Source organism: Ursus maritimus, unplaced genomic scaffold (assembly GCF_017311325.1).
Source record: "Ursus maritimus isolate PB19 unplaced genomic scaffold, ASM1731132v1 scaffold_18, whole genome shotgun sequence".
In the NCBI taxonomy this organism is placed as follows: Eukaryota; Metazoa; Chordata; class Mammalia; order Carnivora; family Ursidae; genus Ursus; species Ursus maritimus.
Window position 1 is genome coordinate 37,675,179 of NW_024424230.1, and position 16,545 is coordinate 37,691,723.

The window sequence follows — 16,545 nt, forward strand, 5'->3', positions numbered from 1 at the left end:
CATCAGCATGTGGTCCACCATTAAAGTTCAACATTCAAACAAAAGCCAGAGCAACAACAAAAAAAATCCACCCGGCAGTACCACACATTTTCTCACACCCATTGACATTAGCAAATGAAGTCCTTTGATGATGAGCGAGCTGGTGCCTCTTATTTTTGGAAAAGCGAAATGCCCTATTATTTTGGACTCACTGAAAGAGTCCAAAGTATAAAAAAATTAAAACGAAACCTCAAGTAGAAATATTATTCGGTTGCAGAGAAAAATTCCTGACATCTCTCTCAGTGAAGAAGTCTCCTCCGGGAAGAGACTGGCCAAGCATACGGTATTTTAGCTCTTTACCTGAAGGCGAATCCGACTGCTCATCAGACACCTTTAATGGTGTCAAAACAACACGAGGAACAGTCTTGTTTACCATCATTGAGACTCCATTTCTTCTTTTCTGTTGCTGCCTCAAAGCCTACAAAACATGATAATAAAATGTAACGTAAAAATATAGCCACAATGATTTCTCATAATTGAATTAAACGATCCATTTGCCCAACATTACATACAACCTCTTAAGAGACTTAAATTCCACAGAGTCACTAATTTGTCCTGATTCTTAATAGTCATCTTCATGTCATTTTTCCCTCAAAAGCAGCAAATCAGGCTTTTGGCAAAGGGCAGCAACCTGAGACCATTTGGTGTATAATTCTGAAAACAAAGCAGCGCTTTAAAGGTCTGTTCCACCTTAGCCATGTGGCTTGGGAGCCCGTGGAACTTGAAACCATGACTCCCAAGAAAAATAAATGTAAAATAAATGTTTCGAGACCAGGATAAAAATAGATGTGTCTGCACTTCTCCTGCAGGTGCGTCCTCTCCAGTGCACTGCTCGGTCAATCAAGTTAACACCAAGTGTCATCAGTACGTGCAGCAGGTAAGGGCTACAGTATTGATGCGCTCGCTCGGCCGTGGGGAGTGCCGTGCAGAATCACTGAACATGGCAGGAATCATTTATTTCTGTGAAGGGAATCAGTCCTAATCTTGGAAACCTTGCAGCACTTGGCTTCTGTCTGCTTGACTTTGGGCATTAACCTTCAGAACACGAACATGACGGCGTTCTGGCAAATCCAGGGGAAAAAAAATTGAGACGAGAATAAATCTCTCCAAATGGGAGTGCTTTGTGTTTCATAAATGAAGCAACCACGGTGATGATAATGTAATAAAAGACATTTAAAAGTTTTGAAATACAGCTTATCCAGTGGATCGCTTTACACAGAAAATTACCTGTAATAAAAAGGGTCTTCAGCCCACAAAACTGAAGAGACATTAAATTCGGAGTTACAGGGATGCTAAAACTCCTTAAAAGGTTAAAAGGCTGACCACAGACAGTCTCAGACGTTTTTATTCCTGGCTGCTGTGTCATTTCTAGCGATTTTATAACAACTCAGTTCCTTGATTAATGTTCTTTGACTAGAAGTTGTGACAGCCTCCTAAAATACTGCGTTGGTTGTATATCCCCTGCTGTCAGAAACAATGTCATTTTAGTTGCAAAGGGTATTAGTTGAATGTCCAACTTGCAGGTTGTACGATTTAGCGATCAAATAATTAGAGAAGTAAAAAATTAAATACCATTTAAATGAGAGAAGGCGTATTCAGAAGAGATTTAGAACCGGATGGAGAAGTGGATGGCTTGGGAAATCTATTACAAGGGATACTGTTGCTAATGAAAACACAAGCCACTTCCCTCCAATTCTGACATCTACTGAGCTTTTCTAAAGTACCAGGCACTGTGTGGGGGACAAGGGTTACAAAAATGAACAAAATGCCCTCCTCCTCTCCTTCAGCTTGCTGTCAATAATATATTTAATGAGAACATGTGTGCTATAAAATATTTAAGACATTTACCCTTTCTTTCATCAAGGTGTACACAACTGTATAAATCTCTACGGCCTGGTGTAAGAGCTCAGAGCACTTTATAGACATTAACCCATCAATCCAATCATAAAACAGAATGAGGCAATGTGGTGCCTTATATTATGATTAAGTCCATTTTTGCCCACTACATAAGACAATAAAACTTGTACAAAGAATGATTAATTTTAAGGAGTCTATATATCATAGACTTCAACTACTTCCCTTGGCAATCCAAATGGGTATTTTAAAAGCATTCATTTTATGTCAGGGTGGATAGGTATATATTTGAAAATACTGGTTAAGAAGAAAAGAGGTGAACTAATAAAGGGCCTACCTAGAAATTGGAATCATAAAGACGAATGTCTTTTTATAGCATTAGTGGTAAATAATTATTAAGGTAATAAAAATTTTGTCCTCAACTTTTAGAGCTGAGAGGACTCGACTTTAGACAAATTAGTAGTTGGACAGAAAGAAACCATGACAGAGATGATATAATAATAATAATAAGAAAAACCCACAGCATCAAGGTATAGCCAAGGTAGGGATACAGGAATACCAATCAATATTGAAACCATTTCAATATTATTTTTCCTAATATGTATTTCCTACTCAGAAATTTGGACAAATATTTCTGAATACAGTATTTTTTTAAATGCTGAAATGAAACAACATATCTACAGGGGACCACAACTAAATGCCCACCATATAAAAAAAAATGGTCTTAAGTGCATTTAAAATATGCATACGTTTCTGTTTTACTTTTGAAAACCATGCATTATATTTGACCCTGAATAACATTTCTAGGGGAAGATAGCAAAAATTGGGAAGTCTTGTTTCCACTGAGGCTAGTCACAGTGGTTAAAGTAGAAAGCTACTGGGCAAACTTGAGGAGCAACACGGTTCAGTTAGCAGAAGGGGCATCTCAATCCCATTTACTAGATTCATAGTCACTTTGGGATAACTTGCAGATCCCAGTTCACTTTCCAGAAAGCAGGATTTATCTGACTCCGGACACCAGGCACAACTTCCAAGCAGATCAGAATGTGGATGGAGGTGGAGAAAACAATGCTGGATAACAGATGTCTGGGATAGTGTGAGCTCCACACAAGAGAACTCTGGCACCTGCCACGTCCACGAGGCAGACGATACAGCAGTGCCTGCATTCTAGTGATTCCTGTTCTCTTGCTTGTGGGGTGTTCATGGGTTTTTTGGTTAGGTAACTCTATTTCTACAACTATGTGCACATTAACCCCTCAAATACATGCTGGATGTCTCCTCACAATCCCCCTAAAAATGTGCAATGCTTTTTTGGACGTTAGCGTAAGACAAGGACAGAGGGGGAGGCTGAAGTGAGCGAGGAAAGCACATACCCCATTGGAGGAGGCAGTAAGTACTCAAGAGATGCAACACAACTGGATTTTTAGGTGAGTTTTCCTGTTTTTAAACAAAGTACCAAGCAAAACAAAGATAATGCTGAACTAGATTCAGCCTGGGGGTACCAATCTTTGAGACCCACTACACACCATTCCCAATGCTCCTCACCTCCCCAAATAAATGAGTCTGACCACTGCCCAACAGAGGTATTAAAATCCCCCTCTTCTAACGTGCTGACCTGCAGATGATTGGGGACTGGTGCAGAGCCACCTTAATGACTGTGTGGGGTGATGGGGAAGGGCCAGGTTGCAGAGTAAGAGAAAGAATGAACTAACCAGCTGAGTAATGCTGGATAAATTACTTGGGTAAAATATCCCTATAAAACAAAGACAATACTGTTGATAAGATGTTTTAAACAGGACACAGAACAGTACTTAACACTATTTGTAGCACATAGTAAATATTCGGTAAATGTTACTTCTTATATGATTTACCCATTCGGCAATGAATGCATTTTGGGGGGACTTACTCTGTTGTGGTACACTGCTGATCCACAGTAACGAAGAAGACAAAAACAATTTTTTGTTTTATTTTGCATTTTAGCAAAAGACTGACAAGGAATGACCAAAAATAAACATCATAATTTTACACACATACAAGCACTAAGAAAATTATGCCAGGACGAGGAGGTAGAGTAACTGGGGTGGGAAGAAAAATCTCTGGAGAGGTGACAGTGGAGACGAAACCCAAATGACAAAGAGAAACAGCCACGTGAAGACGGCAGAACCTCCAGTCAGGGAAAGAAATAGTATTAAGACCTCTATCAGGGAAGGTCTTTGGTGGTTCAAGGAATAAATAGCTGGGGTAGCTGGAAAGAAGGACTAGAAGATTGCAGAAATGGAAAGGAATTGCCTCAAATGATTGCCAAGGGCTTCTTAGGAACAGGAGATTTATGTTCAAAGCAAAGGCAGCTCTCCACCCCGTCTCTTCCCACAGCCTGAAGGGACCACTCTAGCACTTCTGCCCCAAAGATGGACAGAGGCCCAGCGACGGAAAGCACAGCGTGTCCCCTGCCTGATTAGCACCCTTTGCCTTCACGCCCTGCTTCAGCACACATTTTGAAGCTCCACTCAGGAAGTACATTGCATCTCACACCTTGGACAAGCTTCTTAACGGTTCTGAGCATGTTGAGCGATTTAGGGAAGGGGGTCCTTAAACACTCCAGGAAGCCTTCTGCCTCAGAGCCTCTGCGTGAATTCTCTTCTGTGCACGGCACAGTCTTCCCTCAGACACCTGCATGGCTCGGTTCCTCATATACCTGAGCCCTTACTCGTTGCCTTAGCCCATTTGAGCTGCTCTAACAAAATACCCCAGGCTGGGTAACCTGTAAACCACAGAAATTCATTCTTCCCAGGCTGGAGGCTGGAGGCTTGAGGTCACAGTGCCAGTGTGATCCTGTGAGGGCCCCTCCTCAGGCAGACGGGGGTCAGGGAGCTCCAGTGGGGTCTCTTTTGTAAGAACACTGATCCCATTGATGATGGCTCCATGCTCATAACTTAAGCACCTCCCAAAGACCCCATTTCCAAATACTGCCACGCTGAACCTCCGGATTCAAACCTACGAATCCGGGGGGACACAAACATTCAAATCACACACTCTTCACTGCTTTTTCCACCATATTCTCCATCCCCACCATCCACTCTACTTTATTTCCCCCACCCGTGGAAAATATGTATTTGCATAAAGTCATTTTCTCTTCCCTTCCCCAACCTAGAATATAGACTCTAAAAAACAGGGATTTTCATCTTTTTTGCTCACGGACATATCCCCAAGTGCCTAGAAGATTACCTACGCTACACTAGGTGCTCAGTAATTACTAAGCATAAATAAAAACTCTTAAAAATAATTTTAATAAAAATAGAAAAGCCCTCTTCTCTCGCTCTTTAAAATATATAACTGGTTTATTCAAAAGGCAGAAATCAGCATGAAACAATCAAGAAATAACTTTGTTCTCCTGATATTGCCTTCACACAGTTCTGACCAATTTCCCTTTCTCATTTCTGGATAATATTTTACACAAAACACATAGCTTCTTGGGTCGCCTTCAAGTATTTATACAGTCTCATTTTCAGGCATCAAAACATGAGGTCTAACATGAAGCCTTCTTTCTGCTCTCCCCAGGCTACACCTATGTCTCAGGTCAAAAAACTTCATTAGCCAAGAGATTCCTGATTTTACTCTTCCTCCATTTCCTTCTTCTTCTTCTTCTGGGTTCCCCAGGATCGGAGTTGAAAATGAGGAGAAAAACAGGTCAAAGTTGTCTTCTCTGGTGTTGTTATCATAGTCACACTATCACAATCTTTGGGGAGGCAGAAGGCCAGGTGCTAGATTTGTATGGTGCACGTTATCTAGTTATACAGATAATATTACCCATGTATCTGTTATCTAGTTACAACTATATAGTTATTACCTAGTTATAACTATATATATAGTATATATCACGTATACATATATATACAAATATGTGTGTGTGTGTGTGTGTGTGTGTGTGTGTTCCCTTCCTGGGAAAAAAATCTACCCTTCATGAGTGTTTCTGAGTCTTCCTCTCACTTAGACTGTGCCTCCTTTCACCAAGAGAGATAGGATGTAGCAAAGCTCTATCCACTTTTATAAAATTCCTTTAATTAATGCTCCTTCAAATGAATCTTGAGCTATTTCTTATATTGGCTGTTGGGGGATGGCCAGGGCCATTTGGCCTCTCTCACTAAGTCCTTTGAGGTTGTGTCTAGCACCTCTCTTTACAACAGGTATACTTGTATCACACTGTCCTCAGCTTTGAGCTTTAGCTAAAATTCCAGAAGAACAAGAAAATTCCTGTTTTATATTATATGTTACAAATATAATAGAAGTTAAATGCAATTTCACGTAACATTATTTAAATCTGGATATCCCACAGTCATGTAATAGATTAAGCCATGTAATAGATTAAGAAAATAAGACTAGGAGGGTCACTTTAGATGGTCATGGGAGGTTTGCTCTCTATAAGGTACCCTGAAAGGGGAGATTTTATTTTGTTGTGACAAGTTATGAGAGGTGGCTTTTTGTACTCCACACCAAAGGTCTCAATTAGCTAGAGGTGGCCCTGCTGCAAAATCTTAACATGGTTTTGACACTGACATTGTATAATAAGTCTTACTGTATTAGTCTAAATTAATTTGAGGGGGATGATATCAACGAGGTGCATTCCAACTACTCGAGCCTTAACTATAGTTTGAAATGCTAATGGAGTATCTTACCAAACAACTTTAAATCGTATAATTTCAAATCCAGAAAGAAACACTATCAAAACTTAAATAAGGGTGTCTGGGTGGTTCAGTGGGTGGAGCCTAGGACTTTGGCTCAGGTGGTCATCTCAGGGTCCTGGGATCCAGCCCCCCATCAGGCTCCCTGCTCAGTAGGGCGTTTGCTTCTCCCTCTCCTTCTGCCCCTCTCCCCGCTGGTGCTCTCTCTCAGAGAAACAAAATCTTAAAAAAAAAAAAAAAAAAGAGAGAAAGTGAAATAAGAAGATGGCAAGTATAAACGCAGTCTACCATAAAGGAATGTACCTTTAGGCTGCCCACATACATAACATCCAACAGGACCAAGCTCCACAGGGTACATGGTACGAACCAAGTTTAATACTTTCAGGTATTACTCAGTATGAAAGAAATTTACAGGCTTAAACTTGGAAATAAACTTATTTTTTAAAGGAAACACATAACAGAGCCAGACCAGCCAGGGAAAAGTAACAATCCCATCATGCAGCAATTACAACTCTGGCTTCAAGGAAAAGAAAAGAAATCAAAAGATGAGGGCTGAGCATGCTTTTCTCTAGAGATGTACTGTGATAGTCTCTTGTAAAAAGAAACCAAAAGAAAAAGAAATTAAAGCCAACCTTTTAAATAAACATTTTATTTTTTAAACAGAAATCTTGTTAGATAACTCTTTAAAAAATGGAATGGTTTCTCATTTCTACTCTAACGAAAAGTAAAATAAAACCTAAAATCACAGGCTTTTGTGTTAACTTGGAATTTGCATCAACAAGTAACGCCTGTTTTACTGTAATAGAAAAACAATACTAACAATGTAAACTGAAGAATGCACTGCATGCAATAAGCCCTTCACTGAAAAATCTGAAAATATCACATGCTGTGGATGCTAAAATAGTTAGAAATACACACATATGAAACAGCTGGCTCGAGTCAGGCACTACCAACTTGCACTGTTGCTCTTATGCTAAATGTCAACACCCATGTTCAAGAAACTGCTATCATGCAACATAACCTTTGGAATTTCACAGTATTGGTCAAACATATAAAGCTAAAGCAAAATACCAACACTACATCTGCTTTGTGATAAGAAGAGAGGGCAAAATACCTGCGACTTGATGAATAAATTCTACCACCCTGAATAAATAATGAAGGAAGTCAAATAAAACAACAGTGCAACATAGAAAGTTCTGTTCTACACCATGTTACATCCCATCACCACAGAACTCATCCTTCCTTAATCTTTCATTTGATTCTGCTGTTTAAAAAACCCCTAAAATTTAATCTTTCTTCATTATCCTTCTTTAAAATTCAAAATCTAATCATTTCATATTTTTTAGGATCATTATAACTAAAATAACAAGGCAGAGAGAAGACACGGAACAAGGTAATAATCAGCAAGCTGCTACTCTCCAGAAGCTTCTGAATATGCTTACTTGGAATATGCTTATTCAGGAAAAAAACTACTAAGATAACAATATATTATTCATGCAATTATAGCTAACATAGGATGTTAACTAACATTCTGATGATCAGAAAGTAAAAGGGACCCAAATATTTAGAAGCTATGAAGATATTCTATGCCAATAGGCAAGGGCCATTATAGCCTCCATATTGCCCAGACTGTAATTATACTGCGATGAGCAGTACTGCCAAGTAAAAGGACCCACTCTCTATGGCAACATGCTTCAGGTGGGTGTGGGGGCCTCAGATCTGCGAAATTATGTCTGGCTTATTTTGCAATGAAGGTTTATTTTAAATTATTATTATTAGTTTTTTTTACTACACTTAAGCTTATAAAGCTTCTGGGTTTTGTTTCTCTTTTTTCCCCTGCTTACTTCTTTCTAAGAATCTACAGGGGCCAATGTACAGTCAAACTACTGAAGGCTGAATGACCCAGAATATACTTCTAGTAAAATGATAAGAGCTATGTAATTGATATATCTGAGTGTCTGCCAGTAATATGTGTTGATACTGAACACCGTTTGTGTTCAAAAATAATATTCTTAATGATTATGCTGTATTCCTTTCCTTACATTATACAAATATTGAAGAATGTAAATTTCCTTGGAAAATGGCAAAAATTCACCCATCATATTATATACCATATGCCAAAAGGCAGTATCAGTTAAGAGGGAAGAATCTAAAACCATGATTCTGGGTTCAGTGTCATCTTCAAAATGTACTCACTGAACAACTGTGGGCAAGCAATCTAAATTTTCTGGGCCTTATTTCCCTCATTTGAAAAATGGGAATACTACTACATACATTAAAGGATTTCTGTGAGGATTAAGTGACATAGTATATATAAAATACAGCACATAATGTCTAGAATTCAGAAAGGTAAATACCAACTAATGTAATTGTTATTAAGGTCATTCAGCTGGCCCTATTGATCAGATGATTTATACATGCATATATATACACACACAAAACATATATTCACAAATACAGAACACACATATGTATATATACACTTACAAAGAATTCTACATGGTCCTAGCCATTCAACTATCCAAAAGAAAAGAAAGCTGCAGATTTGCTGAGGCTGTTACAATTTAAAATGCCTCATGTTCAGTCAATTTTTGAAATGCTGTCTTAAAAAATTCAGCAATTACAGGGAATCTGGGCAAAATTCTGCAAGAGCAGCTTTTTTCTAAATGTATTTCCAATATGAATTTGATTATTAATCAAACATTAGCATATCTGCTACACATTGTGCCATATTCCCACAGTAGCTAATTTGCTATCTGGTTATACAGTACAAAGTTTTAAGAAATTAATACACAGATCTTCCAGGACATTAAGAAGCTGGTAGGACAGGTTTCTTAAAACAAGGCTTAAATCCTAAGCAAGCAAGTGGCACTTTCCGTGAACACACGCTCTGCAACAACACAAACACACTAACTCAAAGTTGTGACATGATTTAGTCATTGTAAAAAATGCTCAAATGATACGAAACCAAAATGGAGAAAGTAAAAAATAGTGAGACATGACAAGACATAGATCTGAATCTTTATCTTTACATTCCCATACAGGAATATTCCATGGTGTACACATTTTTTAAATCACTGCCCTTCAGAGGCATGACTTTCATTTATGACCGCATCTATGTTTCTCAAATGCTACAAGAACCGGTATCCAGCTTTGTATCCTTTGTTCTCTCCTGGTTAGCATTTCATTATCTGCGTTCCATTTGCCGCCTGAATAAGCCTTTTCCTGGACTGCCCTACTGTCATCCATCCTTTATTCCATCAATTAAAAAGGGATCTCAACACTGAATTCAATTTTGTTCTTTGGTCTAAAACATTTTACAAGATATAAATGGCAAGCTCACCAAAGATTATTTGATGTAACACTAATTACCTTAAATATAATACCAATGAAAGGAAATACTGCAATTTCAATACTTAATACAGAATAGAAAAGTAATGTAATTCAGTACAAAAATATTGAGTTTCTTTCCTAAGTTTCCTTGCTTGAGGTAGAGGAGAAGATAGGGGCAGACATCCTAAGTCTAGGAGACTAGATTTACAGGGTAATGAGATTAAAAAAGAAAATTAACTTTTTTTTTTAAACATGGCTTCTCTCTCCTTGTTACAAATATATCACTAGCATGATACTTCTATTCCTACACTTGGTAAGGGTCTGCAGGAGGTGTGATGGAAAGGGTTTTCATAGAAAGAGCAAAATAAATACGGAAGAGGAAGGCAGTTAAACAAGGGAAAACCATGAATTTTCACATGCACAGTCACATGTATAAGCTTTCCACTGATCAACCACGCTGCCATCATGCCATGTCCCCATCTAACCGCAGCGTCTCCTCCTCCTCTTCCACTCCCAATTTGGAATTTGCTGGCATGGTGGCAACAGCTAACACATACTGAGTGGCTATTGGGGGTCACTCTTTCTGCCACGTGCTTTCAACATCTCACCTCACAGACTTCTCAGATCATTCCCACGTGAAAGGTGTTATTATTTTCCACATTCTCTAGAGATGAAATTTGAGACTCAGAGAAGAAAAGTGTCTTACCCAGAGTTGCAGGAATCCACACTGGGGTATTTCAGAGCCTAGAAGCCCACCTTGCAAACATTCCCTCCCATCACCACCTCAGCGCAAGGACACAGGGGTCCAGACCGCTCAGGTAATATCAAGGTGATACTGCACGACTGACCTCCATTCAGCACCACTCACTCACTGGTGGACATTCTTGATAAAAGTGAGCCACAATTACTATTTTTCTTAGTTGTAACTTAATGCATCTCCGTCACAAGGAAGAAATTATCTGTTTATTTTTTACATCAACTATTAGTTAAGCACGAGACCACAGAGACATTATTTTCAAGATAGGCAATGCATTTATGAACCCAAAATGTTTACTATAAACCTCACACAAGAAAATCTTAATACAAGGTTTGATGGTTCCAAGCACATTTTCCCTCTTCTATTTTATATCCCGGTTCTCGGCCAAGCCTCTCCTAGTTTTTAGCATAGAGTAAAATTAGTGTATGAATGTTATGGAAGTGGTTGAATTCAGGACATCTCTGTTGCTCTCTGGCTGCTATGTTCTTACCGATTTTGCTTTCGCCACATCACACCCATTACTTTAAGTAGGTCGAACAGAGAACGAACGCCAGCTCTCTTACCTGTTTAAGAGCCTTTTTGGTGTGCTGCTGAAAGGAAGACGCTAACTTGCTTTGCACCGTTGTGTTAGTGAGGCTTGAATCTCGAGTGGAAGGTGCTTCATCAGTTACCTGCTTCGCACAAACTAGAAACAGAGCGAGATAATGATATTACTAATTTGAATTCCTTTTTTTATATCCACTGTAATTAACTTACTTGGAGCTTCTCTCCAATTGAAAATGGATACCTAAAATAAAGCCAAATAGCACAGTGAAAAGAAGAGTATCCAGATTTGAGAGAAGAGATCACTTAATAACTGTGTGGTCACAGTTACAAGTAACCTCTCTACACCCCCGTTTCCTTACCCACTAATTGATGATAATTCCTATGTCATAGGACTATTGTGCAGACATAAAAAAAGAGCATAATATCTGCCTCAAGACTTGAGAGTCAGTAGATACTTTCTAAATCTGAATATGCAGATTGAGCAATGCATAGTCTTTTGAAGAAACCATGTAAATTGATGAAACTCTTTCAAATCTACCAACCGCCATGGTTTCTTCCATTTAATAGCCCTCCTTCTATAGACTCCCCGGCCTACTGGGACAGGTTTGTCTCGTCCAATGGGCCAAGTCATCTATCGCGGAGAAGAAAAAATAAAAGCCAAGATGTTGGGTGTCAATTTAAGGCAATCATTTTCAAGAACATCATGCTCTCTGCAGCTAATCGTATAATCTGCCCACTTTTGCCAGAGTCAAGCTTTCCTGTTGCCTGTTCTACAGAGGACATTTTCTTCAAAAAGCCTGTTTTTTAGAAGAACCAATGTCTCACTGACATGGGTGACAAGGGCCCACAATCACTTTTGGCTCTGTGGAACCTGGGTTATAGCCAGCACTCGTCTTCAGCCCTCACACCTCTCACCCGAGAGACGAGGCTGAACCCTGCCTGACTCTGGCCGCAGCACAGATGCAGGCCCTCTTCCGTGCACACCAGAGGGGAAGGCGTTATTTGGAAAATCGAAGTAAGGAAGCACTGTGATTGGTGGCAGAATGGAGGCAGATGTCAAAGGCAGGAGGCAAGAGGAAGTTAGATGGAAAAAAATAACTTGAGAACATATTGGAAAAGCTCAAAATATGACTTCTTAAGGGCACCAGGGTTAACACTAATCCAAGAAAATTTTCCAAGGAACAGTAACTCGAGAGGATTCTGACCTGAGCTTTAGAGGCAGGTGGAGGAGTAAAAATTATTCTAGTCAAAAATGGAAGCATATGCACGTGCACAGTGTTGAGAACACTCAAGCTGCTTTAGATAGACTCAAGCACATGTTGCCTAGAAATAAAAATGCGGCTCATGAAAGAGAATGTTGGGGAAAAAGAGACAAGCTTTGTTTTAAGACAGAAAGTAATCAAGTTACTGACGACTAAACAAAATGAACAAGGTTTAGACAATAATTGTTAGTTATTAATGCCAAGCGCTTTACATATGTGATCTCATTTCATCCCTGCCACTTCACTGCTGCTTCCTTTCAAGATAGAACGGTACTGTCTCTGTTTTGGAGAGAGAAAGCTAGAGCTCAGGAAGCTCAACAACTTGCCCACTGTGACACAGTCAACCAAACAGCAGAGCTGAGAGCCAGGGCCAGACCCGTAATTTCCCACTTAAAATATTTGGCCTCAAAGCCTAGAACTGACGCAGAAAATTCAGTATCTAAAGAAGTTTAATTTAGTTGCATCCTGAAGGTACGGAAACAGGAAGTTAATAAGGGCAGGAAGATCAAGTCATTTAACCACTGACACGAAAAAATTAAGAACTGTGGGTGAGAGTGATTGATTGGCCCAGGAAATACTAGCATTGAAGAAGCCAAAGGATTTGCCCATGGACAGAGTCAGAGAAGTCCCTGAATTAAAGATCGGGTGACTTGTTTCTATTTGATACCATATGATACTTTCCCTTAAAACAGTCCAAACGTTGTAGTTAAGGAAGACTTTGTAACACTGCTCCCATGAACTATGGCTCCTAGGCTTTTCTCCTCACAATCATCCCTAGAGTGAATTGTAACACTTCGCCAAATCTTACTCATCAAGAAATATCAGAAATTAATCATCGGTTTACATTCCAAAGATAAATTTACTATTACAGTGATGATACAGATGGCCTTTTTAATGTTCTGAAGTCTCTGTGAAGTGTGACAAACTGAGGAATTGAGAGGAAGGTGGCAGAGGAGACAAATGATTCCAACTGAATGGACCTAAATGTTGCAACAGAAGCCCAGCCAGAAGCAAAGCGTGCGTTAGAAAATATGTTTTATTACTTCACATTCTTAAAGTAGTATTTCCACCTTGACAAATGGAAACTTGCTGATTAGTTAAAAAGGAGAACTAATTGCCATCTGTGGATTTTAGGGAATCTAGGGAAAATATGAGAATGCTTCTGCATACTGGACATCTAAACAAATTTACCCATTTGCTTAGGAAGTGCTTTTAAGTCTTTCAAAGGTAAACTCCAATGAAGCAGGATCCCAAAACAACAGATGCTGAATTAACCTGTATGTGATGAAAGCCTTGTTCCCCCTGCATTCATCTGACGTGCCAGTAAGCGGTACACAATCAGCCTCCTTCCTGAGCAGAACAGGTATCTTCTAACTTGCTCTATTTCCCTCTGACCCAGGAAACCACAGGGTATTATGGTACCTATTTGGGTATCAGAGGATATAATGCATAGTTTGATTTAAATTCACCATTACACCAAGTTAATAGTGATTCACATATATTTAGTGTTTCCAAAAGGAAGACTTGGGTCAATTTAGAGCCCAGAACTTCAGACGGGGGGCACACCACTAAAATGAAACAGCATCAAGCAATCCTAGGAAGATGATTCATTTTTCTTTAAATTAGCTCTATTTTGCTTTACCTTACATTCCATCCTGTGCTCAAGTGAAGCATCATGAGAATTCCTTCTTACATAGTCAATTTTCTCCCTGATTCCCTCTTCTGGAACTTGATCCTATTTCCCCGGATTAAACCATCTTTTCCCTAATTATTTATTTCCGCTCAAATAATTACATAGAATCTTTAAAAAAAAAAAAAAAGTAAATGTAATCAAAAATGAAATCTATAAATGAGTGTTCCTTTGGGTTACAAAAACACAAATACCTTATTTTTAAGGAAAAAAGTCAAGAAATAATAAAATGCACAATGTAACCCATAAGCTCCAAACTGCATCTGCGTGTGTGCTGTGTACATGCTTGTGTAGGGTGTGTGTGTGTGTGTGTGTGTGCTGACAAAAATGGACTCAACACAGGTGTATGAGTGATTTTATTTAGTCTTTTACCACGTATATGAGGGTGGCTGAATCGAAAAACACCAAATAGCTGGACTTTGGAGGTTCATGTAGACTCATATTCTGACAAAACATACGGTTTTTCACTTTTACTTCATTCTTACAGTTTTCTTAATAACAGATGTGATAAATAAATAATGCAGGGCTCATTTTAAACAGTTGCCTGAATATTTATAGAAGGGACTGAGCTTGGCCTCTGATATACAAGCCAAAGAAAAATTAATGTTAAAGAAAGGACCAAGGGAAATCCCTTGTATGTGAAATTACAACAGAAACCAGGAAACTGAAGAATTAGGACAGATGTTTTATCCAATAAATATCAAACCCTGACAGGCAGCTTAGAAAGTTATATCTTTTTGGCATTCAAACAAGAATGGGACTTTTCTTTTTTTCTAACTTCACTGGCATGATCACAAAACGAATGCCAGGATTTATACCTCAAAACCCCACAAGACTGCCTGCCCCTTCTGTAGGTGGACAAAATGAAGACAAGGAAACATTTTTTTAAAAGGTACAGAAATGCTATTTCTGTCTACATTTTGCTTGGCTGCCAAAACTAGGCAAAGCCAAAGACATAGTTAAAAGCTTATCTGCTTGTTTGAAATTCAAACAGGTAATGAGGTTCTCAGTATTTGTTGCTCAACTACCTCCACTCTCACTCACATGCAGATTCCCAAACCTCCCACACAAACTGTTCTATTTAGAAGGCTCAGGAGCAAAGAGAGGTGGGGGTTTCTGCATCATCCTGAGACCATCTTGAAGGCTAGAGAATAATGGTGACTGTCCAGCAATGCTGGATTTCTGACTCTCAGAGTCTCGATGCTGTCCTCCTCTCTCCCCTTTTTCATTCCCTCCAACCTGAAAATGAGATCAAACTAGAAAATACGGGTTAGAGCTCATATTTTTTAAAGTTGAGTGACAGAAGGTATGGGCACTACTCCCCCCAGTGTAATTACCAACCCACTGACAAAGAGGGCTTTGACCTTTAAACCAAGACACGAAGAAGGGAGAAATCAGAATGCAACCTTGGCTTTGTCTCTCTCTTGCCTTACATCTCGTCTCCCCAACTCCCATCCTCTCTGATCCAACCAACTAAGACCCTGCTGTGTTTCCTGGACACAGTGACTTGCTGTATTTACTGTACTAGCTTTGACTGTCCCTCATCCAACTCCCCTGCTCCATTTCTTTGCCTGGCAAATTCATCTCGGCAGACGAACAGCTTCCCCCAAAGCCTTCCTGACCATGCCCGTCTCTGAGGTGGACTTACTCTTCCTTTTCCCATGTTTCCTGGGAACTTAGTATATGAATTCATGGCATTCTCCACAACCAGTGCTTCTGTCTGCCTCACCACCCACAAGTCCAGTCACTCAGGGACTTACACTCAGGTGCAAAGACAGGTTCAGAGCAGTTGATCTATAAACGTTTATTAAATGAAACTGTCAAATTTGATTTTCATGAAATTTATCTAAAGTGTCTATTTTTAATGTTAACATTCAATTACTACTTTTAATAAGTATTCATGGAAGGGGAAGTCAGCAAAACAGAGTTTAATTACTGTGGAAAAGCATACATAAAAAGTGAATTTTTTTTAATCTTATGAACATTTTTTTAAATCATCCTAAAATCAATTAGGGAAAATATGAAAAACAAACCACAAAACATCCTATGCATGTCCGTGGAAAGTCACATGACCTGCCACTCAATGTAAATAAACTTCCTTCTGCCATCCTAACTTGTTGCCTTATTTTAAGAGGAAAGTCACAGTTTGGGGGTTTTGCATAGTGAAATAAAAATCATTTAAAAGCCAAAATCAGAAATCACAATGCTGGGGCCTGGGTGGCACAGCAGTTAAGCGTCTGCCTTCGGCTCAGGGCGTGATCCCAGCGTTATGGGATCAAGCCCCACATCAGGCTCTTCCGCTATGAGCCTGCTTCTTCCTCTCCCACTCCCCCTGCTTGTGTTCCCTCTCTCACTGGCTGTCTCTATCTCTGTCGAATAAATAAA

At 39.3% G+C, this 16,545-nt stretch overlaps 1 protein-coding gene across 1 annotated transcript in view; it reads right to left on the reverse strand.

The window, feature by feature from the left end:
- Window positions 1–16,545, reverse strand: part of ASXL3 (ASXL transcriptional regulator 3) — a 157,068-nt gene that overhangs the window by 78,766 nt on the left and 61,757 nt on the right. The window contains exons 5-6 of the mRNA XM_040632378.1: window positions 11,226–11,347; window positions 340–457 (exon numbers count right to left, since the gene is read on the reverse strand). Of these exons, the coding sequence (XP_040488312.1) occupies window positions 340–457; window positions 11,226–11,347 (240 nt within the window). The remainder of the gene's footprint in view (window positions 1–339; window positions 458–11,225; window positions 11,348–16,545) is intronic.